Source organism: Anguilla rostrata, chromosome 11, assembly GCF_018555375.3.
Source record: "Anguilla rostrata isolate EN2019 chromosome 11, ASM1855537v3, whole genome shotgun sequence".
Taxonomy (NCBI): Eukaryota; Metazoa; Chordata; class Actinopteri; order Anguilliformes; family Anguillidae; genus Anguilla; species Anguilla rostrata.
Genome location: NC_057943.1, coordinates 13,584,306 through 13,610,916, shown reverse-complemented (window position 1 = coordinate 13,610,916; position 26,611 = coordinate 13,584,306). Strand labels below are relative to the sequence as shown.

Below are 26,611 nucleotides of genomic sequence, written 5' to 3'. Positions count from 1 at the left end.
ATATTTCTATTGTTACTAGAGGACTTTAAGCCAGCAGTGACTGGACCTCTGATTAGGGTATTTATGTAACGTGTCCTGCACAGCTACATCTATCTGTATGTAACAATAGGCATTTAGACCTTCAATGGCTGCTATGGAGGTGTATGGTTGCTACACAATACATAGCTCGGTGAAATAAAGTAAGGATTGCATTATTATTGCATTATTATGCATAATAATGTCTGACTAGATTGTTTTATTAGGCTACAAATAAATAATTAAAAATATTTGGGACTTAACAACAGAATTCGAGAGACTAATAGCTGCAAAATATCAAATACATTACATATCGATCAGGGACAAAAAAACTAAGATCCCACCACCAAAGCGAAATTATTTTTATTTAAGTCAACCTTCAAATGACAAAATGCAATGCAAAGAGTGTAAAACAGAATTTAATAGCACCACGTTAAATCTTGAAAAATGTAATGAAAGATTACTGAGGTACTGTATATAAAAAGACAAAGAAATCTATGATATGTTGAAACTGATCCCAGAGCTCTTCTGCTTTTACTTTATGTAGCACCAGGTCAATGACTTCCCTTTTCTTTCACGATAGCAGTTTCTATCTCTGCAACCATTCCAGAGGAATGTTTGAGCTATGCACAGTTTGTAAATAACTTTACGTATGGTTCATCATTTGCCAATTCTTGATCCACATACATATTCAATTTTATGATTTCATTTAAATTACACTTATACTTTATATTTTACATTTATACTGACAGTCACTTGGATACGAATTGATTGGCAGGTGATTAAGTAGCAAAAATACAGATTTGGAGTGGATAATGTTCCACCTATGGTAAAGACATCAAAACATTATTGTACACAGTAACTCCCTACTGTCACATACAGTACTTAACATGCGTGTCAGCAGGCTACATTAACAAAGAGGTATCTTTTCTTAAAGAATACAGATCCTTATGAAATAATGGAAAATGAGACTCCATTAAACATGTTCTGTTGATTGATGTACCCCCCCCCCAGAAAAAAAAAACATACAACAGCCTGCAATTTCTAAAGGTTCAATCTTCCAACTTTTTTCATAAGCTTTTTCTTTCCAAAAATGTTTTCAAGACAAGCTTTAGATTGTGATATGATACATTCTAATTGCATTTACTTGTGCATAAAAGGATTGATGGTTATGTAATGAATGATTTCACATTTCGAGACAATGAAATACAATGATAAAAAATAAAACTGCAGTTTCCTCTCTGCTAATGAAAATAGGTGATACTGGTTGTACTTAATCATCTATAAACACCAACAGCAAATTACCTGATTATAAAAAATTGACTTGAATCAAAAATGAGTCGTAATGAAAGTGAGCAAAACCACTCAAATTATACGGAAAACAAAGACATTCAAATCGTAACATTCAATATTCAATATCTTTTGAGAAAAATTATGCTCACATCAAGTAAGGATATCTTGATCTACGTAACTGACCTACAGAACTTTAACCAGAAAAAGCACCAATGTAATAATATCACTGCTGCACTGCAGTGCTACATAACAATGACATGCACTTATAAAAACATTTAATAAAACCAGAAAATACCTGGCATTAAAAATACATGTAAAGAATTGTTTTGGGTTCCTTTCTCAAGTCAACAAGACCAGGTCAAAACCTAGTATATGGCTGGACCTAACGCACGTGATCCAGCCGACCAATGGTGTAACTTCATCACTCAGTCAGATCACTCAGTCACTCAGTCACAGACATTCGCATTTGTAGGGCTGGCCCCCTGTTGCGGTCCAGCCAAAAAAATGAGTTCAACAATTAGTCAAAAACTTCAATCAGCCAGCTAAAAATGACCTACACATTATTACAAGTAAAATACAAATAATGGTAAAGGGTGGTGAGCTTACATTCTACAGAATGTTCAACTGTTAATACTACTAAAAAGTGGAAAAATACAGCCGCTGAGGCAGTTACCGAATAGTAATTATGAGGTAGCCCGTGTGAGCGTGAGAAAGCTCCAGTCCTATTGAGATAATGTACGTTTGACATTTCTGAAGAAAAATATAAAGTGGCAGTGCCATGGTTGAAGTTATAAGTTAGGAAATGCCTATAAAAGAGGTAAAAACCACATATTATCAATAAAATGTTTTAAAAATTAATTATTTTCTTACGAGTACAAAAGATAAGATTTTCAGTGAATTGAGTGTAAAAAATCTTTTAAAAAACATTTAAAATGAGGATTTAAATTCAATTCATTAATTTGTTCATTCCACTGCAGTGAAAGGAAAGGGGTCTAGTTCCTCTGTGCACACCCCGCTTTAGCCCTTCCCCCATCTGCCTTTCTGTTGCCAGGCAACAAACCCTGATAGGAAGGGGGTAGGGGCTGGAAGCCTATTCACAGGCAAAGTAATCTTTCAGGGGTGCAAATAGGTGCCTGATCACAGGAACGCTCCAGGAACGACCCAGCACCTTCTGACGCTGTCCCCGGTTCATGTTGTTAACATCAGTGTAATGCTTTGGAAAGCCAAAGATCCTAGAAAGGATAAAACCAAAGGAAAAGAGAATATTTAATGCACATTTTACATCACAGACAACTGCATGAATGATGCATTTTCATGTCTTTAATCTGTTTCTGTACTGTGTTATATGTTAAGTTTTATGTTGGGCCTTATAACAGCTCCAAAAATATGCAAAAAACGTTATTTTTTATTTTTTATTTAACCTTTATTTATCCTCAGAGGGCCTACTGCGACTGAGGTCTCTTTGTCAGAGGAGTCCAGCCACAGACAAGCAAACATTAAGACACAATATTAAAATGGCACAAATAAACTTTGGTTTTCTAGAGTGTAATAACTAAGCTGATTTCTGGGGTAGGTGTACAGCATGGTTTCTGCCTGTAAGAAAAACAATATATTAATAAACTACAAAGAATTAAAGGGATAAGTCACTTTAATATAGGTATTCAATTGGCCCAGACAGTTTTTGCATGTGATGAAGGATACTTTAGTTATCTATAGATGTTCCAACCTATCAGATTTACAATGGCTGGTATAGGAATAATCATGTTTGTTTTTTTAAGCAAAAAAAATGCTTCCAGTTACTCCAAAGGAAAGTGTACAGCAATGTTATATGAATCTAGAGGTAACACATATGGACAAATTAACTTTACAATGTCCATTCACTTCTGTCCTTGAGTGCAGCAGTCCAGGTCACATATGTCATAGGAAAAAGTTCTAGCCAAAAATAATATTCAATGTAATTTTCTGAAAGATAATCATTACATCGCTGTAAGGAGTGACTGGAAGGGTATTTTTTGCTTTGAACAACAATCTCATGATTATCCCATAGCAGCCACTGTAAAGACAGCAAGTTCTCAGAGTACCTAAAATAGCCTTTACAGAAAACCTGTCTGGGGCAATCAAAAATATTACACTAAAACTGAAATAATAAACTCTTTAGCATCTGTTGCAAGGCTGTTACCTTTCCTTATGGGTGCTACTATAGACACAATCACTCTTCAAGTATCACATCAGAACCTTGTGTCAATACTCTAATGAGAAAATAATTTGTAAAGATGTCAATGTCAATATGTTACTTTTCCATCTCGGTGATCCATAGGATGTCATCTTTCCCATTCATGGTGACAGGAGCAATCTCAGCCTTCCCCTGCTTGAGGGAGTTAGAACCTGTGGTGATGGTACGCACTTTGGTAAACTGCACAAGAAGACACAGGGAGGAAAAAAGATCGATTAGAAGTTTTTTGTTTGTCCTGCTTAAAAAGCAAGAGAAAAAAGCATGCGCAAAGCTTGGCTGGCAGTTGCTAAATACTTTTTAGACCATTTAAAATTTTTTCTTCTTGTTCTTAAAATGTTTTTGTTCTAACCCAAACCCTAACCGTAAAATCCCCTGAGCATAATGCATTTTCATTGAGACAGAAAACACCATTTCTGCAAGCGAAAATTCAAAGCTTCATTCAAAGTATTTCTCCTTTCGCAACAATATTATGTAAATGAGGGGATCGGTGGCACATGGGTTGACAGAAATATTGACAGGAGACATTAAGTCAGCAATGGTGATTCTCTGTACCTTAGCCTCCCGTCCAATTTCAAGACACTGCTGGAGGTCAACATTGTCACTCAGAGAGGCAATAATGGGCCTGTGTAAGAGATAAAGCCTTATATGAACACACTTATATTAAGCAGTGAGAAACATTTCAGTGAGATAGCTGCTTAATTTCATTAAATTATTCATTTGTAACAATTTCACAAATTTCAAGGTAATGAGCCTCGACCTTGCAACATACAAAAAGCCATTTTACAGAGAACATGGCTGAATAAATTTAAAGCTCCTATAAAAATGTTACATGAAAATGGCCACATAACACAGGCTCAGTGGTTTCTAGAGGGTAACCTTAGGCCCTATTCTCTGGCATATTACTTGCTACACAATTCAGAACAAAGGGATTGAAAAATTAACAGACTGGGTTAAGAAGGTTAATAAGAGTAGGCGATTGAATGTTAAATGTGCTGTGGTATCCCATAATGCATTTCATAAAAATGAATAGCAAGATTTTTCACCCTTTAAGTGGCTTTTGGCCTGCAGAAAGTGGTTAGCTATGTATAACAGACACATGATTGACATGTGCTAGACGTACCTGTCCATCGCTGGCAGGTTGCCCCAGAAGTAGCGAGCTCTGTGGGCAGGGCTCACCTTCACAGCATCGATCAGGATTGGGTTACACTGGAAATGGCACACAGGGTAAAGAGGTCAGGGCATCATGACTGTCGTTGTTTTCATATTGTTAACTTGTTTCTTTCATTTGTTCCTCATTTATTCTCTGAGGTTTGGCGGAAATTACGAAAAATAAAATCTCTGATCTCTTCAGCGCAGAGGCAAAAATGTGCGATCAAAAGTTGTTATCTCAGGATTTACTTCTACCTGCACTCCTGTAGAATATTCAGCCTGTTTTAGGGGCCTGATTTTTAGCACTTCATATTCAGATCTGGACAATAAAAGGACATTTCCAGTTGCAGACCCTCACCTCAAGGAAGCGGCAGATGTCTTCTTTGTCTCTGTGGTTCATAGCCACCACATTCTCAAAGAGCCAGAAGAAAGGCCGGTGGTCATCTTCTTTGGGCTTCAAGATGTTCAACAGCCGATAGTATTCAAAGAAGAGCCGACCTGTGCCTTCTGTAACAGAGACACGCGAATATGTAGCACAGCTACCACCAATTACGTGTCCCCTGCAGGCCCACCAGCCACAGCCTGGACTGGCACTGTTGGGATTCCACCCCAGAGCGTTGGGCCCGTCCATGCACAAGAACAACAACGGTGCTTTAACTGAATGAGCCACCCAGCAGCCCTCAGAGATCAAGGTTTTAAAGGAACTAAAACCTCCAGGGCAGTTCCTCACAGAGGAACAAAACAAACCAGTTGTGATCTTAACATGAACAATTAATCATAATAAAAATCAATACTCACAAGCTTTTATCTCTTCTATAGAAAGCAACAGGACAGACAGAAGATGTGACACTGGATAAATTCTGGCCTTATGCTTCCTTTTCCAAATTAAGTGCTACCCTGCCCTCTACTGGAACCGTTCTGCAGAACATTAGGTTATAGCTCCTAGAATCAAGAAAGTGAAGTAAACCAAACCCTATACATTGTGTGTATTTCTAGCTTCAGAAGGGGAACAGATGAAAGCTTCATACCAAAAAGACCCTTCCGAGCAGGATTTACAATGGACAGGTCATTACAGGGGCTTCCACCAATCAGAAGATCAAAAGGACCCCATTCAGCAATCTGGAACAAAGGCAGAATAACAAATGAATTTAAGAGTACCTCATGGGCCCCTGGGCAAAGTCCAACTTTAAACAAACAAATCATATAACATTCTAGGGACAAATATGGCTTTGGAACACACTTTTTATGTGGGCAATTTATTTTTACTTCAGATGTTATCTAAATGGTCAAGAAACGTGGCACTCATTGAACTAAATCTACCTAATATGTAAATACATATAGTGATATATAAAGAGCTAAAATGCATGTTCTCATAGCTATCAAGACCAGACATTCCCAACCATGGCTCTGGGTGCACATTGTGAGGACAGGTTTGTAGTCCGCCTACTTGTTGAGTACTGATCTTTACTATCTCTACATTTCTATAAATGCACAATCTATGTTTCACGGAAAATTACATCAAAATAGAAAATTTAGAATCAATCATTTGTAATTCAGAGGGAATACAAGTTTACACAATACAACTTATTGAGAAGTTGGTTTTGTTTTAGGTACACATTCCTGAATCAGCTTTGTGGGGGTTCTCACGCAATACACCCAGTTAAGGCACAAGCCTGTGCAGAAATACACTCTTCAGGCCAGATCTGAATCCTGATCCTGCTCCAGCCAAAAAAGAGAAAAGAATAAGTAAATAAGCATGATACACATACATGCTTCTTGGTTATGGTGCGAGCATCATTCACGTGCACAATTCTGCCTTCATGGTTGATCTTTCCCACTGCGATGGAGTCCTCACAGATCTCTGAAGCCACATATCTGTCAATCTTGAATCCCAGGTCCTTCAACACCAAATATCCTGTTGGTGAAACAAAATGCCTGCTCAGAAAATGTCTCAGTACCTCCGCTATGTAGCACATACATTATATGGCCAAAAGTATGTGGACACCTGACATCCAACATCTCATCTGAAATTATGGGCATTAATATAGACCCACTGCCACTATAACAGTCTCCGCTCTTCTGGGGAGGCTTTATACTAGATGTTGGACCATTGCTGCAGGGATTTGCTTCCATTCAGCCAGAGCATTGAGGGCGGTCACTGATTGGACGATTAGACCTGACTCACATTTGGCTTTCCAATTGATGCCAAAGGTGTTTCTATATGCACCTTGCTGTGTATATTTGTCTTCACTGGAACTAAAGAACATAGCCCAAACCATAATAAACAGCCCTAGACCAAGGGGTGGCCAGATACTTTTGGTCATATAGTGTATTTATACTAATCTCCCACTATAGTGCAACCACAGCCGTTCTAGAAGAACTTTAGAACCACAATCTTTAATTGAGTATTACCTCACTGAACATATACCTATAATCGGAATGCTTCCACCTTATATATTACAATGATGTTAGAGTGGCGCTCTGGACCCTACCTAACCCGGTCAAATGACTTGCTTATGCTTAAGGTCCCTCGGGCTCGATCAGAAATTGGAAAGTCAGCATTCCATTTTAGTGCCCCATCCTCCTGGAATGAGCTTCAGCAATTGCTGAAAATCAGTTCTCTACCGACTTATGGGCAGTTTAGATCGCTGGTTCTGAACATTCCTGTCTCTGATTGTATCTGTTTTTGATCTTATCTGTGCTTTATTTTATTCTAGTTATTATTATTACATATTATGTTGGTTTTACTGTTGCTATATTCTGTGATCTTTTATTATACTTATTGTGTCTTAAATGTTTTTGTAATCTCCGCTACATTGAAAATGAGGGCCTGGCCCTCAATTGTACCTCCGAGAATTAAATAAAGGTTATGATGATGATGATGATGATGATGATGATGATGAATCGAAATGTGCAAATATATGTACTTTGTGTAGGGAGTGTTTTATAAATTGATGTCAATACTTTGTTAAATGCTAAATTAGAGAATAAAAAGCCAAAGAAAATTAAAGCTGACCTGTGGCTATTCCATCAAACAGGGATAGGACCTTAATGGGGCGTCTTTGTCTTGCAGGGATGGATGGATAAACTCGATGAGGCTCCTGAATGGGAAAAGACAGTGTTCATGCTGGCTGAGTGACAACAAAGATCAGTTATTGAATTCATATGCATACACAGTCAGGCATTGGATGCATTTTTAACCTCAACTAGTGAAGTTCCATGCTGATAGCAATAAAAGTTAATGGGCATATGAGTTCACTGGAACATTTGAGTCCAAGACCGACTGTGCCCAAATCCCAGTTATAAGACATGAAACTCTTTAAGAGAGGACTGCATGGAGATACCAGAAGTGCTTATCACTAGAGGGAACAATAACACAACCGTAAAAGACGCATGTTGCCAGAAAGCCCCCTCATAACTGAGATAAACCCCAAGTCTGCACGGGACAGGAAAAGAAAAACAGAGGTTGCTCACAAACTGCATCCCGCTGTTGTTGGCAAAGAACTCCTGCACACGGATGCTCCAGTCCAGCCGGCTTTTGAGCACGCCGTAGCGTTCTGAGGGGATGCAAAGGTAGCAGCTCCAGGGGTCCACTTCTGCCAGCCGGTCAAAGGTGCCCGGGCCCACCAAGATGTTCAGGCAGTCCACGCAGTAAGACCTGGGGGAAAAACAAGGAGGGTTTGTGTCACTGATACAATGGGAAACTTGACCAATCCATACCCCAAAACAAAAAGATTCAACTGCTTTTCATCTAAATGAGTTGGGAAAGCTCTGCAGTAGAGCACAGCAGAGATCCTCACCGACAGCAGCTAGCATTGCCACATAGGACAACCTCCAGTCCTGCGCAACACACGGTGCAATAGGACTGGTATCCATCCTCATCATAACGGTAGAGCGTCTCCGTGAAGTTGCCCTACCAAAAGCAGAAGCACACATTCAGACTGAGGACAATGGATCCTCTGTACGGTCAAAGAGGTGTCCCAGAGATTGTTCATTGACTGAAGATCTCACCCTCATTCTTAATGCTGAAGGAGACCTCACTCGTAACTCCTCCACCATGAGAAGCCATGGGCTAACTCTATATAGTTGCGTCTTCTTCTACTCCCATACAGTTGCAATGAGTTGTGCATGCAAATTCCTTCAATACAATATCTGAAGAATCTGTCCCTTCCTCACCACTCACTCTAAACAGCTCCTAGTCCAGGCCCTGGTGGACCCATCTCTTCAGTCTGAATCCCCTCAACCCCACACCCCAACAAAACCAACATTGCACTTGTACAAGATATGGTATTTTTAAGTGTTTTAGGTCTTAGGGCATGTCATAGATGTAATCTATATGTATTCAGTATTTGTACTTGGGTTGTTCCTTAATGCAGTAAATTTGCATTAGTGCTTTTGTGAGATTAAATATACGCTTGCTGGTCTAGGAATGTCTGTCTGACACTATTCCTCATGCACATCAGGTGGATGCATTTATGTCCTACATTGTAATTTCTTCTGGATAAGATGGCAGTAATGAAATTCAACAGAGTTGTCAACCAAAAGGAAAGACAACAGGGATTTCATATGTGATAACAGTCCCTTGCTGTACCTTGCATTTTAAACATAAACTCCCTTCAAATAGTGGGTGGAAGATCTCAGTCTCAGTTGTTCCACACGACAGGCAGAAATCTAACAGGGAGAAAGAAAATGTTTAATTTAAGACTTAATGACAATAGTGTTATAAAATAAGCCTTGTGAGAAATAATGAAATCATAATAAATTCAGACAGAAAAACTTCTCACCTTCTATGTTGTTTTTATTCTTCAAAACTTTGTGAACCATTTGCTCTGAGAAATGAATGGGGGGAAATATTTCATCAGTAACAGTTCTAATAAACAAAGGCTGTTAACCAAATGCAAACCACATGTCAGAGTGAGAGCCAAACCTCTGCCATAGTGCCGCTCCTGGTTAGTCATATTGCTGTAGTCTTTGCTCTTGTAGGCTTGCTTCAGTTTTTTTAGTGGTGGCTCAGATATGGCAGGATCTGTCATCTCTGCCTTTCCATTGACCAGCTCTTGCTTTCCATTAACTCTCTCTTGTTTTCTGCTGAAAGACTCCTGCTTCCCATTGAAAGTCAACTCTTGCTTCTTGCTAGAAGAACCTTGTTTCACGTGGGCAGACTCTTGCATCACATTGGTAGAACACTGCTTCTGGTCAGCAGACTCTTTCCTTGTGGGAGTGGACTCTTGCTTTGTACGGTCAGACTCCAGCTTTGCATGGCCAGCCTCTTGCTTTTTGAGGACAGGGCTCAAACTGCCGATAAGTTCTAGGAGGAATCAAGACAAATGTATATCAAAAAGCATTTCAACAATAAAATTTTAACCCCGCTTATCAGGAAAATGATTGAATCCAATACTGGTCAAAGTAATGCAAGTATCACTGATTACATTATCATTATAATTATTTATTTATTCTGTGCTTATATACAGTGTAATCCGTATTTGGACAGTGACACAAGTTTTGTTTACCTTGGTTCTGTACTCCAGCACAATGAAATGAAAAAAAAAACAATGAATATGATGTTAAAGCGCAGACTGACAGCTTAAATTTAATTTAATTTGCATTCATATCCAGTGGTCCAAAATTCATCCCAATTTTAGAGGGCCAAAACCAATTGGAAAATGGGCTGCTATGTTTTTTAACCTTTGGTCAAAAATAAAGGAAACCTCTTCACCATGTCTGCTTTATATTCTGAGTTGCAGCCACAAGATTTGCAGTTTGGTGGAGCTGCCTAACTGCGATAACAAGTGTCTGTACATTCATTGCACTTACTCTACAGCAGAAATATCTGATTGATAGAGGTGAACAAGTCTCATACTACACTACATACAAAACGTTTCACTGTTTACCATCATCAGTCTGCATTGGAGGTATAAATGCCTCTGGTCCTGTGGGTTTGAAACCACCAAAAGCCCAGTCCAGCATCAACTTCAGCTGTGTATCCCTCCCCTCCTCCTGCCCTGCTGGAAATGTCTTCCCACACCTATCAGCAGCCAACTGCAGGAGCAAAGACCCAGCTCACACTTTAGCAGAGAACAGCCACACACAGCCCATCATCAGGCAAAGCACCAGCACTCACACACACACAGGGAGAACACCCTCAGACCGGAAACACACTTATTTGCACAATACCAGCATCACAGCTTCATGCACTCACATGCACACGATTCAGAACATATACAAATGCCTCAAAAGTGTTATCAGTAGGCAGATATATTTGGTTACTAGGCACTATGCCTCTACTACCCAGTTCTGCTCTGATGCATTTCATATGACATGCTATAATAGCTTTGCAAACATCTGCCAAATTAATGAGTGAAATTAAATAACAGCATTCTGCAGTGGGATAGCAAATCTGTTTCAGAGGTAGAGGGTAACAGTGTAGCGAAGAAGCCGGGGAAATGCCGACGCTGTTTTACCTGCAGGCATTGGAAAATGGCATCCTTATAGATTGGCAAGTTGGCAAAGGAGTCGGCACAAAAACACTTGGCAAAAGCTGCAAGGTTTTGGAGCCCATTTACGTGGATCTGAAATCAGAAAGTGATTCATTTGCCAGTTTTCAACTTGTTCATTAATCTGCAGTACAAAAAAGGCTATTAACAAACACAATATTACAACACCATGAAATTCCCAACTGTCCAAAAAAAAAAGAAAAAAAAACCATGAGGCACATGCAATTGTGCGCTTGATTTCTGTGAACCACCCTGCACCACGCACCAACGCAACATCCCTCACCTCTGAGAACAACCCGTCTCCAAACCACTCCACCATGCGCACACCCGTGGGGGCCTGCTTGAATCTCCGGCCAATCACCTGGGCAGGCCAAAGTGAGAATCCTTCAACCTCCCCCCACACCAGCTCACCTACAGTAAAGCCTTTGCCATCCTGCAAAGAGACAGATGCAACACTGAGGTTCAGAAGAGATGCAACACTGAGGTTCAGAACAGATGCAACACTGAGGCTCAGAACAGATGCAACACTGAGGTTCTAACCGATTCCCATCCCGAGTGCATTCCTTAAGCCCACTGCTGATTTGGGAGAGAGCAGACATCCACGGTTCTCCTCCTAACCACGTTGTGTCGCCAACTGCTTCTTTTCACACCGCAGACAAACTAAGCTTGCATAGAGCGGAGTCGGGAGGAAGATTTTCATGTGCGGCTTTGATCGCAATCTACGGGGTCGTTGGATAACAATGAATGTGGAACCCTGTCTGAAACTATACTAAACTAGGACTTTTGATCCCCGGCACCTTCTAAACTGAGATTCCTTCAGCGTCCATTTCTGTCCCTGAATAAAGCACATAGAAAAGGAGGGCTGACTGACAGAAGCCCTGATTCTGTCAGAAGTATTACCAGGTATGGGTAAGTCTTCTTAGGCAGCTTGCTAGGAGTTGATGTCTTACTGTTCTGCTTCACCTGAAAACAAAAAAGAAAAATGAGTAATGAAACCATAAATTTTAGAGATTTAAATTTTACCTGAGACAAATGAAATAGGAAACCATTTTAAAGAAGGGCCTCACTGTCATCTGCATTACTAAATCTAGACTATTCCCTCACAGAAAGACAGAAGAGCATATGAACTTGAGAGTGTGGAAGTGGAAATTTGAGATCAGTTCATGAAGAAAAAAAGACAACTGATCAAGATGAACGAAAGGAGCAAAAAACACAGGACCATCCAGAACACAGAGTAAACTATCATTGCACCATGTAAACGGCACAGAGAGGAACAATCCTTGCTCCTAAATATCCAGAACACACATCAAACTTTATCAGAGTTATCAAAATAAGCTTTGGGAATACTCAAGTTCTTGAAGCCAAACTGGAACCGTTCCATTTGTTTTCATTTGTTTCCATTAATCAGTCCGTCTCACTCCAAACAAACCATGACAAAGATGGAACACTCGATGTTAGGTACTCCGTATAAATGTCCAAGAAACAGAAAGAATAAAACGCCCTTAAACTGCCATTACACACACAATGTGCATTATATTTTTCCATATAAATGACAGTACATAGATGATACATCCTAGCATGTAAAATCACTAGACAACCGAGCTCAGTGTGATCTACCATCAAATAAACATTTCAGTTAGTCCCAGCTTTATGTGACATAACAGGACACAGATCGTTGCTCCTTGTAAATAACCAGTACATCGATTCCAGAACCTTTTTTTCTGCTAACGTGCTGCACACAGAGTACACTGGATACAAGTGGACCACACAAAGATCCATCTGATAAAGAAGTATGCCTGCTTCTCCAACTCAAGCAGCTTTACTCAGTGTCCTCCTTGAGCTAGGTGCACTCCAAGTAATAGCCTAACTCAAGTCACTGGCTAAAGTGATGCTAGAGAACATTAAGGATGAGGTTATGGTATGTAGGGTTTAGACAAAGCAGTCGATGACAATGAAAAAAATATACCCTTTTTCTTGTAGAATATACCAGTTTGGAAGTAGCATCCTATAAAAACTCCTGTGTCATCAGCAAGTCTCCTTCTATAGTCAGTGAAGGCAGAGATGTGAAACTCACAGAACAGATATACTCCACTGTGGAAAAACGCTATCCCAGAATGCTTCATCTCATGAACCTCAGCTCAAAGATACCTACCACAGGGCTTACTACAGTCTTTCTTGGGCTCTTATTCTTGTCATGCGTTTGAGGTTTTTCCTGGGTGCTGACACCAGCCTGAAATAAGAGTCGAGCCTGCGGTTTCTGGCGCAGGCTCCGCCCCCGGCCATGTGACCCCCTAACTTTGTCCTAGGAGGAGGAACAAAAACCTAGACTCAGGCCACCACTTCCAAGAATCATGAAAGTTAAGGGCTTTAAGAGCTGCAGGCCAAAAACAGATCTAGTCATAAAAAGCACTACGGGTGAGACAGGAAAAAGCGCATTCAGCCAAAAGCAAGCGAAGGAAAGCCCTGGATTGGTGAAAGACAGTGCAAGATAGGGGGCAGTTAGTCAAGCAACTTCATGTGAATGGCAGCATGACGTTAGTTCAAATGCGGAAATGGTTTTCTCATCCCGGTTTAGTTTTCATAGCAGTTTTAACTTAGAAAAATTAAGTGGAAAATTATCTTTACTTTTTTCTTTCCTGATTAGCAGTAATACGGTTCTTCTGATATACTAGCTCGATCTGGTGCAAGATGTTTTGTTCAATTTTCATTCCAGTGATCCATTTCATTGGTGATCCAAGCTGAGGTCTAAATGCACTGGTTTCATCTGAACATCAAGCCATCCGATTTGGCAATAACCCATCCCTCAGCTGAACAGATGCAATGAACTGAAACATACTACAGAGACAGTGCAAGCACAACTGCTGGAACGTGGCTTTCTAGGAACAAGTTTAGGCAATATTTCTAAAGTTCATGGAATGCCCCTGTTAAAATGAGATCTGGTGCATGTTAACTGTATTTGCCAGAAAAGTCACATGGATTTCAGCAGTTGCAATTAAGCAGTTAGAATGAACTACATGCAAGAAACAGCCACTAAAGCCTTTTTTCTATGCAAGGAAAAGCATAACCAAACAAGCCTTACCTCCTGAGAAGAACTGCTTGTACAGACGATGTCATCATCAATAATGATTGGTTCCAAAGCCTCAGGATCTGGTCCTGTGTGAGAAGTGGAAATGAAAACTCAAAACATAACAAACATGTTATACTCTGTGAAGAAATACATGCAAAAAAAGCTATTTTAATGTCTGCTGCATATAGATGCAAGTCATCATGTGAAACAAAGCCATCCTAATTGGTGCTACAATTGGCCAACTGTTGGCACAGAGTGACTGTGCATTATTCCTTCCTTACTGCAACTCTCCTGTGATGGTGCCATCGCTTTCGTGTCACACACTGTAAGGTCAATCACATCTGAAAAACACCACATGATTTTAATTTTTTTTTAAATATATAAATAATAAATGAATCCCACGCCCCTGTGATGCACTACATAAAAATAAACAAATGGTTGTGTTTTTTTCCCCCCTTCAGTAAAACCAAATAGAGCAATATACGAGCAAATGGAAAAAAAAATGTTTCCCTAAGACCTTGTATACAACTATCCCTTGAGGAAATTCACTACAAATTTCTAATGAAAATGTAAAGCCAGAAACGCAATGCGGAAATTAACTGACATTAGGGCAAATTAAATGTTTCTAATGGACTGGGACCAGACTTCACTATACAATACTTGTTTGACCCACTTTCATCACATCTGAAAATTACATCATCACCCTCAAGTTGCCGAAACCCTTACAGGCCCAACGTTGTGTTCATTTCACAGACATATGGACCGTATTTCAAACTTGCCTGATAGTCTACAGGTACTCTGATTTTGACTCTTGTTGCTGGCTGTAGGTGACAAGATCTCTACGTCCAGTGAAACAGCACTGTCATCAGTAAGCTCACAGTCTGTCACATTCTCATCCAGGAGCCCCATGTCCTCTCTTCCCAATACCTGAACACACAAATATATGCACACACAGCAATACCAGAGAAGAAAAGAGACATGTCATCAGTCAACTCAAAACAGCATAAAAAACAACATAAAGACCTTATTGTATAATTTCCCCCTCAATTATTCCGCAAATATATTCATTTTCAAAAATAGTCATATGCAATAAGCAATGGCTTAATTAGATAATTTTCCCCACTTTTAAAATATGTACAGAATATATGCTTCATCTAAACATTTATGTTCCCATTATCTTATAAGTTACATTCCCTATTGTTCTGTATGTATTGGAACATTTCCCTGTTACACTGAATACTTTTATAAACAATACTCCAGATATTTTTCATATCTGGATCCCACTCTAGTATAGTGAATATGGTTTAGCAAATTCAGTTACACACATGAAGAAGGATCTCCTCTGGTTCCAGGGGTGGGAAAGGCAGAGCCAGAATGATTAGGATGAGTTTTCGAAGGATAGACGTCTGGTCTAAGGTCTTCAGCACTGTGCCCCATCGCTGCCTGAAGAAGGTGTCTTGGGAGTCAGCCGGGGATTCCTCCTCACCATTCAAGAGCTGACAGTCTGAAAACTCATTCATGAGCTGCTTGGCCTCTTCTGGGGTTTTGCAGAGCCCAAGCTGGCTGCCCAGATCTGCCACCATCTTGCCTGTTAGGTTCTGTTCCCCAGTGCGTTTCAACAGAAGTGGAATAGTCCTGAACGTGATGGCACTGAGTGGCAGGCTTCCTGAAATGCTCTCCATGAGCGCAGTGTAAAAAGCGACAACGTCTTCAGCAAAGGTTGCCATGGTGTCAGTCAGCTCATTCTCACTCTGGGCCAAGAACTCCCGAGCAGATGCACCAACATTCATCTTGGTATCTGGAAGATGGTCCACCTTGTCCCTCAGAAGATCAGAGTTGTTACTACTGAGGAACTTCTCCACAGCTTCTGGGTGCAGAAAACTGGCAGCATATAAATGCAGCAGGCCACTGGCCTCCAACAGGATTTCAGCCAGGTCCATTTTGCTTGTGCCCCCACTGCAGTTGAGCTTGCGTTGGAAGGCACAAAGAGGCTCAAGGGCATAGCTGAGGAACATGAATGTCAACCTGAGCTGGGGGTTTTCCAGCTGTGTGCAGATCTGCTCAGCTTTGTCATTCTTGCCACTGCAAGACTTGAAGTAGGAGATAAGGTCAGGCCACATGTTAAGAAACTTTTGGATAATGCTGCTTAAGACCAAGCACTGGGCTGAGAAGGGCAACGTGGTGTCAGATGTCCCTGTGTTGACAAATATCTCTTTCAGGTTGTCATTTGTGGTGGAACAAGTAGAATAGTGGTCATGGATATTCATAACAAGGTCCTCCACCTGGCTGGGCAGGGCCTTCACTCCTGACTGACAAGCATGGTTGGCCAGACCATACAAACTGCAAAGGGAGACTATGCCAGGGTTCATCTTTTGGAGGCGTGAGAAAAACTGTTGAGTGAACCTTGCATCAGCGTTAGTGTAAAAAGTAACTAAATTGCAAAGCAAAATACCAAACTTGTTCAAGGTTTCAACCAGGCAAGTGAATACAGCAGCATCTGTGTCTTTCCGCGGCTGAATGACATCCAGCAGACGGATGCAGTTCCTGCCAGTCTTCTCATCAAAAAAGCCCACTAGTACCGCACTCAATGCATTCTCCTTGCCTAGCTCCATGCCACGGTATAGATACACACAGTAGGGCATCTGACAGCAAATGGCAACAATGTCCTTTGGGTAGTCGCGCCCTAAAAGTGTCCTGGCAGTGCGGTGTGACACCTTACCCCCACACCCTTTCTTCTTTTGGAGTCCCTGGCTGCTACAATGCCTCTCAAGGAACTTCAACATGTTGTCGTGAAATTGAAATTCTTCTGGCTCTCCCATTCCAGTCTTACCAGCTCTCTCAGCATTCTGCAAGTGCCGGAGGCACTGTTCATGACGTCTCAGGTCGTATGGCCCATGATAACTAATGTTGATGCTGGAGTCACATAGTTGGCAGTAGCCATGATGATCACCCAATTTGCTACGACTGACCCAGGGGAATGTGTCACACCAATTGTCAAGGAATATGATTTTTTTCCTCTTCTCCTTCCTGTGAGCATCGGTGTCAGACTCTGATCCTGTTGTTTCAACTGTCCCCAAGCAGAACAAACAAGTGAGGTTATTAGGCATACAACTTGCTAATTAGTTTTTGTACAAATGTTTTCAATTGCATTACATTTCTTGCGACGATTAAGTCAATTTGAAGTCTTACCTGGGTGGGGACTGTTGATAACTTTAGTTATTCGAGGAGAATCAGGAGCGCACATTGCAGGCAAAATTACCTGCCCCTTGCGTGCCTCTAAAGCATTGTACTTCTGCCCATGGTAATTTGCTTCAAAAAACAGCTTGAACCACTTCAAAAACATGAAACTGTTTTCAGAATTCCTGCTGATTAACTCCTCCACTGAGAGTGACTGTGTAAAAAATAGGAAACAAAAAAATGCAATGATGAAAACACTGAAGTAAAGTTCAAGTGGAATAAGGCAGTCTGGTTCAATTGATACCAATATTAATGTTTTTTCAAAGGCTAGAAAAATGTACAAATATATTTTATTTCAGGTTTTTCCATTACCAAATGCTTACAAATTCTAAACTACATTCACTGTTTAACTGATAGTTGTAGAGAATTAGAGAACATTTGAAGACTCACTTTGGTTATTCCGGTATGCCTGAATGAAGCTTGCAACAAGCTGTAGTTATGGATAAATTCCACTTCTGTCTGAGCTTGAAAGTTAACCCTCTCCAGTTTTACAGACCCTGGGAAGAGCCAGTCCATCAGCTGGCAAAAGGCTGCCCCTAGAGGCCACAATGAGAGCATTTTTTAAAATAAAGGACTTTTAAGGACAATAAAATGAAATAAAGGACATTTAATGGCAGAAGACTACAAGGTCAATTAAAAACATTCAGGGAGTGAAAATAAATTATAGACAGGAAAACAGATATCATTCATATTCTACTAATCCAAGCTAATAACAGCAAGGAGAGCAATAAAATAATGGAGGAAAAAAAGCATTTGTACCTGAGCATATTTGCTCAACCTTATTGAATTTGGTTTGCAGTGATTCATTGAGCCAGGACAGCAACTCAAACTGGTTGTAATTATTTTCAGAGGTGAGACTGACATTCACTGCCATCTTCCCCAACCTGTTGAAATGCAAAGAAAACATAGGGAAAGGGTTGGTATTCAACATACTGTATGCAGTGTGAGCAGCAAACCTTGTTTTGAACCACAACTACCAGTGGAAAGTGTTCCACAGATCATTGATTCAGTAACTGTACTGCCACACCTGAGGCTTGGGCGGCAGTGTAGTATAATGGGTAAGGAGCTGGTCTTGTAAACTAAAGGTCACAGGTTCAATTCCTGGGTGAGGCACAGCTGTTGTACCCTTGAGCAAGGTACTTAACCTGCATTGCTTCAGTGTATATATCCAGCTGTATAAATAGATGCAATGTAAATGCTATGTAAAAAGTAATTCTGGATAACAGCGTCTGCTAAATGGCTGTAATGTAATGTTTACAGAGTTTAGGCTTCTGTTATGATATGAACCATTGCTAAATCAACTTCCTCATTATAACTGTTCTCATTAGTACAAGCAGACCTTTCCCCTGCTTCCCAACACACACACACACACTGTGCAGTGTTGCCACTCACCATTTAATGCACTACTGACCGACACAAAACATTTCAAATACTACAGCACTGCTGTAAAACCACAACAGCAAAGTTACAGCCTAGATAGTACAACAATGGATGGTTCATGTCATGCCAACACATTCTGGCAAAGCCACACTGTTGACTTGCTGCACAAGCCTTTCCTGAATGTATAAGTGCTTAAAATCCACATAAACTTTCAAGTGTGTTTAGAAATTTATTTTTTCTTCATGTCAGAAATGAATAGAAAATATCTTAGTGAAATTGTGCGATGCAAATGTCAAAACAACATTTACATAAAGATGATAATGGAAGGGATGGATTTTCCCAGGACAACCAGCATAGGCCCATAAAGTCTAAAATTGCTTAATACTATGGTATGTTGAATGCTGGTGAATATAGTATCATGGGGTGAAGGTGCTACAATATACATTTTGAACTCAATATTATTTGCATATGGTAGTGAAGAAAATGTGGAAATGCATGGCATTCATTTGGCATATTGTGGAGGCTGGAACGGGGGCCGAAGGCGGGGGGGGGGGGGCCTCACATCCCACCCCTAGAACCCGGGCCACACTTTTAAAATCGCTGCTCCACCCCTGGGCCCATTCTTATTAAAATCATGTAATCAAGACTAATAATGGCGTCCTTCCTGGATCGCAAAGTGTTGGTGTTTATATTGAAATTAACTAGTCTCACTGGATTAAGTTTCTGCATTTACAAACTATAAAAACAGGTCTAGTTGCCCTTCAAGCACTTCTCGAACACGAACAAGCAACCGACCTACAATGCTGATGGTAGCCTAAAAAAATGAAAAACGCAAACTGAAAGCTAATATTATTAACAATATTAAAAATCGCATAGTTCAATTTCGACTTCCAAAAGCACGACACCAGTAGGCCTACCAATTCGGCAAAATGGCTAAATAAGGCAAAGCCCGCAAAAACTTTTCGCCGAGACGTCGACCCGTACAAGATGGAAAAGTGTCGCTTAGCTTACGCTTCCTCGCTTAGTTCTGCGCATGATCACATTTTTGCCGCGAAACATTATTCCTGAGCACATGTGATACGATTGAGTCAATCACAGACTAGTGCGTATAGTGTCCGATGAGAAACGCAACTCACGTCGCAAACTCTGTAGCTAGTAGGCTACTTTGGGAGTTAATACAAATTTTAAAATGTGAGATTAAGTACATTTTGATATTCTTTAGTAATCCTGAAATGTTATATGTAGTCTCCCTACAAATAAATCAACAATTTATATTCCATGCATTTGCAAATTAAAATACAGGCTACCATAACTAGATAAAGCTACAGTGGTTATGTTCATTTTTCTTGGGCCAGAGATGCACAGCTGCAACTCGCCCTTCTGGACAGCTACATAAAAGTAACACGGAATTAACCACACAGTGTTACACGTGGGCATTACTCATACATTTTGATGAATACAATGATCTACCGCAATATTAAAACGTAACATTTTTTCAGTCCTCGCCTAAAAAGACAATCTTCCCTGTATATGCATATCTATCAGTGCCTTTACTTTGAAAATACTTAAAATAAAAGTACATACATTTGGAAAAAGAAAAAAAAAAAGACAAAAGTGAGAAATTGTTTAAATAATTTCGCAGCAACTGTACCTAGTTCGTAAGTGTATGGATGGTGAATAAACAAAACTAACTCGTCTGATGATTTCCACTTCGATTTCAGGTTCGGTAGGCTATATTGGAAAATTAGCACAGTTATAGAAATGACATAATCAAACGAGTGCATAGCCCCTAACTAGATTGAATTGCAGCATGTTTATACACGATTCCGTTAAAAGATGCAATCAAACCACTGTAACTTACCCCGGCCCGCCGTTCCTTTATGCCACGGGGGGATTTAACTCTAAAAGTTTCGCAGCGCTTCTCCTTGACGTCATAATGGTCATAGGCATTGTGCCTGACCAAAAAAAAAAAAAAAGGTTGGTCTATATGTGAAAAGCCACAATGTAACCTAGCCCCCACCCCCACAATGGACATTAGTATTTTCAAAGTTAACCCTGTTGCAAGAAATGGCGATTGTTAGGCAATCATAATAATCTATGGAAGAAGTTTAACGAGATATATTGATGCATTTGCAGAAAAATAGTTACTGACGGCAGCTACTGACACGCAACAGAATAATTAGGCCTTAATAGTTGAAATACGCTTACATTTAATATTGAAATTAATATTAAAAAGAATGTATTTACGTAATTATTTACAACATTAAACTGTATACACGGAGTGGATACAAACTAATCGCATGGTATGCCTTGGTTTCTCTTAAAATGTCCGCTTCGATCTGCTGCGATTTTCGGAACGTAGCCTATACTGTAGGTCTATATACAAAATTAAATGTTGGCCTAATGTTCCCCTATCGCCATATGTCCCACAAACGTCGATTATTTAAATAGGCAAACCAGCTACTTGAATGAACATAAACAGTATTTATATCCAAATGCAATAGCTAGCCTAAAAGTTCATTTAGATAAAATGTAACGGCACTGTTGTGATGAATTGCTCATTGTTGAATTAACCCAACAATGTGTATTTTAAATGAGCCCTAGCACGTAGTGTAATATGCCTCACTGTCTCTTTTCGTTGTATTACATTAGGTTGATTCAAAGTTAAGCTTTTGACTGTTGTAATGTAGCCTTTTTTCCATAATCTTCAGTAAATCCACAAGAACCGGGATGCTTCCTCAGTGAATGAAATCTGGAAGCGTTCAAAACAATATGTCGCATGGACAGCATGTCCACGCTATTCAGTCTTTTAGGAACATGAATAAAATCTGGCAGCCTTAAACAAAACGAGTCGACATACACATTATTTATAGCACACTTCTGCGTTTCAGGATGTGGTTATCTTTATCGTAAAATGGCAGCCAGAACCACAAAATGGCCGTGTTGCACAGTTCTAAAGGAGATCGAGGTTATTCCTTTGTGTCCACCCTATGGATTTATGGCAGTGCAATTAGGCAAATGCACGCCACCGAAGTGTGTTCTTCAATTGAATTTAAACAAAAAGTAATGTGGAAGACCCCATAACAAACTCGTGATTAAAAGGCTGCATCATTTGCAAACCACAGGCATGTAGCCTGACAGGCTCTAGTGTGGCCAGATGTCGCTCTGATGGGAAAACGATCAAAATTTGTCCAACCAAGAGATACTTGGGTTGAATTTATATTTAAAAATCAACTAACCAATAAGAAGAATCTAATAAGTCGGCCAGTCTTGAACTACCCAGTTTAAGAAACTAATGGGCAGTGCTGGTTTTATGCTAGTCAAGGTGATAATGAAAACTGAGCTGGTAGACCGTCTTAGTCAAACTGGTAATATGATGATTATGCTGGTAGGTTAAATTGGTCATGTTAAACCAGCTGGTTCCATCTTGCAGGTCACAAGTATAACCATCACTGATCTATGCTGGTTTCTGCAGGGTAATCATTAAAGCTTTCACTGTATCCTTGTTTGCAACATAAAGCTGTCATAAGAATGTGGTTATTTGGTGGACAGGCCTTTGATGTGAATCAATAGAGGCAGGCTAATGGATCAAAATCTTTAAAATTTACAAATATTCTGAGATTGGATGCATTATTTTAAACTCACCAGTAAAAGGAAGGCAAAAGTGGGACAACAAATATTTTTGCCAAACATGATGCAAAGAGCATTCTGAACAAGAAATCCTTTTTTGAACTGGGCAAAAAGAAGGGTTTTGTATGAATGGGAGACTGAAGAAGCATTTTCATGTGGGGCAACAGTTCATGTTATTTTTAATGGAAATGTGAAGTATTGTGATGAACTAACTGATGGATTACAACCAAACTCTTGCAGAAGTTTTACAAGCATGTCAAGCATGTAAATCTAGATAAAATGTGAAGTGGATATGGGGGAATCAAAGTAGTCTTAGCAATGTTCTGGAGTGCCATGTTTTCTGGTCTTGGATAAGATAAATTCATGAAAAAAGTTTTCAATTGAATGTCATAAAATATTGCCAAGACAGACAGGAAATGTAAAACCTTGGAATAAGGGAGAAAGGACAGAGCAGCAGCTCCTGATAATATAAATATAATATAAATGATAAAATAGAAGCATTTATAAGAAAACATTACATGCAAAATGATAAGCAAATCAATTCTGGTGGATTAATAATGTATAGGGGTTAAGGAAAAGTGAGAGCAATGATTGTGTCTGTATCTGCTGGATAAAAACCTCACTGAACATTTGAAGGCTTATGTCAGTTAGGAGACTTCCTGTCAGAGCAGTTGTGAAGTGGAGTCGCTTTGTGAAAACAAACCCTGCCCCATGGTCAGCTGGAGGAATCAATTAATCACTTTTACTGGAGTATGCAGTTGGAAGGAGGTGTGGAAAGTCTTGTGTCAACTTCACTCCTACTTTACCATGTATGTTGTTCATATCGTCAAAACTAAACCGCAACATTTTTCAGTTTCAGTTTTCCAACAAATATTATCAGAATTAAAAGCACAAGGGACATCTTCAGAATATTAGCAATTCAATTTTTAAACAATGTCCCTAATTAAATTCTCTGCCCCGTTGCTGGTTAGCATTCTGATTGGGAAGCTTAGCACCAAGTTCTTCAGTTTGTAGCAGGCTGTAATATGTGATATCCAAAGAGGACCTATATTACAAAGGGCAACTTCTGTTGAGTTTTCGTTAACTTTTGATAGAATGTTTTATTTATTTATTTATTTATTTGTTTGTTTGTTTATTTTTTATAAATATGTTAATTTTATTGGGGCACTGTTGATCTTGCAACAATGCCCCAATACAAAAGACGCACTGTCGTAAGAATTTCAGATTTTGGTTTTAAATCAACTACCTTTATTTTAGTTGGCTAGTAACCTGCTTTACTGGAATTAAATATCTTTCAGTTTCAGGATTTACAGCTTTCAAAGTCCCTGCTGCCAGTTGGACACAATGCTTCACATATAGACTGACACAGCAGATGTGATTAACATTGGGCTAAATCAGCTTTATTGATACATGACAGAAAGCAGCAGGTACACAACTTTGATATCATTCTGTTGCTCTTTCAAAAGCTGACAAAAATTACAAAAATAAAACTACAGGCGCCATCTTGTCCAATGACATCCACCTGCATTTTGATATGTCTTATTCTCAGAATAAAACTAAGACTGATAAAAAATAATTCCATGTAGGCTGTTGAAATAAAAGACATAAAAAGGACTATATTCCATTGCAAGAGTCAAAAGAAAATACATTTCTTTTAAAAGTTTAAAAACCTAAACATCTACTTAATGTTCAAAGAAGATATTACTAATATACTAATGTAGATAAAATGTAAAAATGTGTAACATCAGAGGTTCTACAATAAACTACAACATCATTTTAAGATAAAAAAAACAAAGCTTACATTGTATGATATATCCAATGTACTGTCTACATTCTAAACAAAAAAAAATGGAAAGAAACCGGACATACAACTCTCAAAGACAGGTTAATAAGTAATATAAAACAGACTGAAATAACTGCAAGCCATAGATAATTCTGTATGTTAAAAAAAGCTCTTATACAGAAGTAAGACATCCAACAAAGTTTACCATACAATAAAAGGCATGTAAACAATTCATTGTTGTTAGGCACAGGGAAGCATATAGATCATTCTATGTGAAATACTGCCATAATACCAAAGATTACATTGAAATGTTTAATATACAGTAGTATATGCATATTCTAAAAAGGCACAATGAGCATATATATTGTTGAACTGTTCTAATTTATTAATTAACATAAGACAGTTTTAAAAAAGCTAATCAGATGCATCACTCATTTGCTGCACAGTATAAAACACAGTTAGTAGAAAAAATATTAAAGTTGAGCTAGCAAAGAAAATGGACTAAACAATTTTAAGGTTTACTTCCATCCAAGTAATAATAATAAAAAACACTTTTTCTCAGATTTTTTGTCCTGAAATATTTCTATATTGGAAGGACAGTTTAATTGTAAACATTTTTTCAAGCATCACATACAGTACATAATCACTATATAAACATTCCACTAACTAAAATATGTGACATAATATAGAATATATGAAACAAAAAATGCTATATTTTCGTATATTTTTGAGTGTGGATAAACATGAAATATACCCGGTATTCTGGCTTTGAAGGTCGAGGTAGTGCCCACTTGTTTTTGGTGAAAGCCCACTATTTATTCTTTGTCTGCTTCTTCACCCCCTATTGTGATTCTTTTTTGTTCATTCATTTTTTTTTCAAGTATTAATTGACATTTCTGCTACTTAACGTAATCAAATGTACAATTCACATCATGTATATCATATCATGTGTTCCCTGTGTACATGTTTTGCAATGCCAAATTTTTACATAAAAAAATCTTAAAGTGTCTAACTTTAATTGTCCTTTAAAAAGAAATCCATCAAATTAAAGTTTTTTTTTTTGAATCATGTTTTTTGTTTGTTTTTTACTTCAAATAAATTTAAAACCGATGCTGTGATATAATAAAGAAGATCAGTGTAAATGTTTTGCATATATTTTATATCTTAATAGAAAAGACATTCCTTGTTAAAATCTCACAGTAGACGGGGTGAAAAAAGTGCTGCCTGTAGGTTATGATGGTTAAACTGAGGTATAGCCCTTAAGTATGGCCCAAAATGGCTGACTTATTGCCAATAAGCAGACCCCTCCCTTTCATTCATACTCTGAACTGAAAATGAAAATTCTCTGCCAAAAAATGATAAATTTGATATGTTTCATGATGTGTATGCAGTGCTTATAGGTATGACTGGGCACATGCACCCTTGAATCCAACCCTTCTCTCCCAGTCGACACGAAATCTGAGGTTTCCTGAGAATTAGTACAAAAATATAAACCTCTGTTCTAATTGTTGAATGTGCTCTATCAATATATGAATCAATGTGCAGTATTTGCATGGAGATGATTTCATTGTTTAAAAATGGCATTTTACCATTTTACACCTGTGATCTTAGAGGACATCTTCTTCAGCAGGAAACTCCAGTGAGAAGCTCAGGCTATAAGTAAAACCAGCTTAAATCATTTCCTGGGAGATAATGGCAGAATTCTAGATTACTGGACATGGTTCAGGAAGCTAAATCAAGCAAAGATTGTACTAGAAGTACTCCACACATGTAAAACATAAATGAATCTAATTTGGGACTGGAGCTCTCCTTCAAGTTGGGGCATAGGCCTAATGCATGTGACTAAAGCACAGTCTAAAATGTCTCTGGCTGCTGACCGTGCATCTTAAAGATCTTTTAAACAAAGAAGATGGCATCTCTGCAACAGCTGGTTTTGTTAAAGTAGAAGACTGCCTCTAGTGTCAATGCCCTGTCCTGGAAAAGATGGGGCCCTGCAGCGTTCAGTGCAGAGAGTGAGAATTTATTCTCTACCCCATGTATTCTGCAAATAATCTAGACTGAGGGGCACGGGCCAGGATACTATTCGCAAGCGAAGTAGTCCTTTAGTGGGGCGAACAGGTGCCTAATCACAGGTACACTCCAGGACCGACCCAGGAGTTTCTGTCTGGCGCCACGACCCATGTTGGACACATCTGTATAGTGTACCGGGAATCCAAAAATCCTGCAAGGAAGCCAAAATCAGAGTGACTTTATTTACAAAAGACAACTCAAATGATGTAATTCTGGATAAACTGAATATACATCTTGAGTAAGTGCTAACTGAGTTTTAA

General features: G+C 39.1%; 2 protein-coding genes across 2 annotated transcripts in view; both read right to left on the bottom strand.

Annotated features, from left to right (window-relative positions):
* Window positions 1-362: 362 nt before the first annotated feature.
* On the bottom strand, window positions 363-20,870 carry LOC135233988 (uncharacterized). Its single transcript, XM_064298046.1, has 26 exons — window positions 20,730-20,870; window positions 18,248-18,372; window positions 17,879-18,024; window positions 17,441-17,642; window positions 15,577-17,318; window positions 15,031-15,178; window positions 14,533-14,592; window positions 14,264-14,337; window positions 13,337-13,486; window positions 12,085-12,147; window positions 11,468-11,617; window positions 11,152-11,259; window positions 10,582-10,729; window positions 9,618-9,998; window positions 9,475-9,519; window positions 9,282-9,361; window positions 8,491-8,603; window positions 8,165-8,348; window positions 7,707-7,791; window positions 6,460-6,605; window positions 5,719-5,809; window positions 5,049-5,197; window positions 4,662-4,747; window positions 4,094-4,163; window positions 3,603-3,721; window positions 363-2,540 (listed from the first exon to the last, which is right to left on the bottom strand). The coding sequence occupies exons 2-26, from the start codon at window positions 18,360-18,362 to the stop codon at window positions 2,399-2,401; spliced, it is 4,797 nt and encodes a 1,598-aa protein (XP_064154116.1). The 5' UTR covers window positions 18,363-18,372; window positions 20,730-20,870; the 3' UTR covers window positions 363-2,398.
* A 3,006-nt stretch (window positions 20,871-23,876) lies between these two features.
* The window catches only part of dnmt3bb.1 (DNA (cytosine-5-)-methyltransferase 3 beta, duplicate b.1), a 34,769-nt gene continuing 32,034 nt past the window's right edge, over window positions 23,877-26,611 (bottom strand). Inside the window, exon 22 of the mRNA XM_064298044.1 lies at window positions 23,877-26,502. Within this exon, the coding sequence (XP_064154114.1) occupies window positions 26,361-26,502 (142 nt within the window). The 3' untranslated portion in view covers window positions 23,877-26,360. The remainder of the gene's footprint in view (window positions 26,503-26,611) is intronic.

Coding starts and splice junctions, on each gene's coding strand:
- LOC135233988 (XM_064298046.1), bottom strand. CDS start 18,362: ATGGCAGTGAATGTCAGTCTCACCTCTGAAAATAATTACAACCAGTTT. Junction 17,643..17,878: donor GGCATACCGGAATAACCAAA/GTGAGTCTTCAA, acceptor TTTTTTACACAG/TCACTCTCAGTGGAGGAGTT. Junction 2,541..3,602: donor TGGATCACCGAGATGGAAAA/GTAACATATTGA, acceptor TATCCTTTCTAG/GATCTTTGGCTTTCCAAAGC.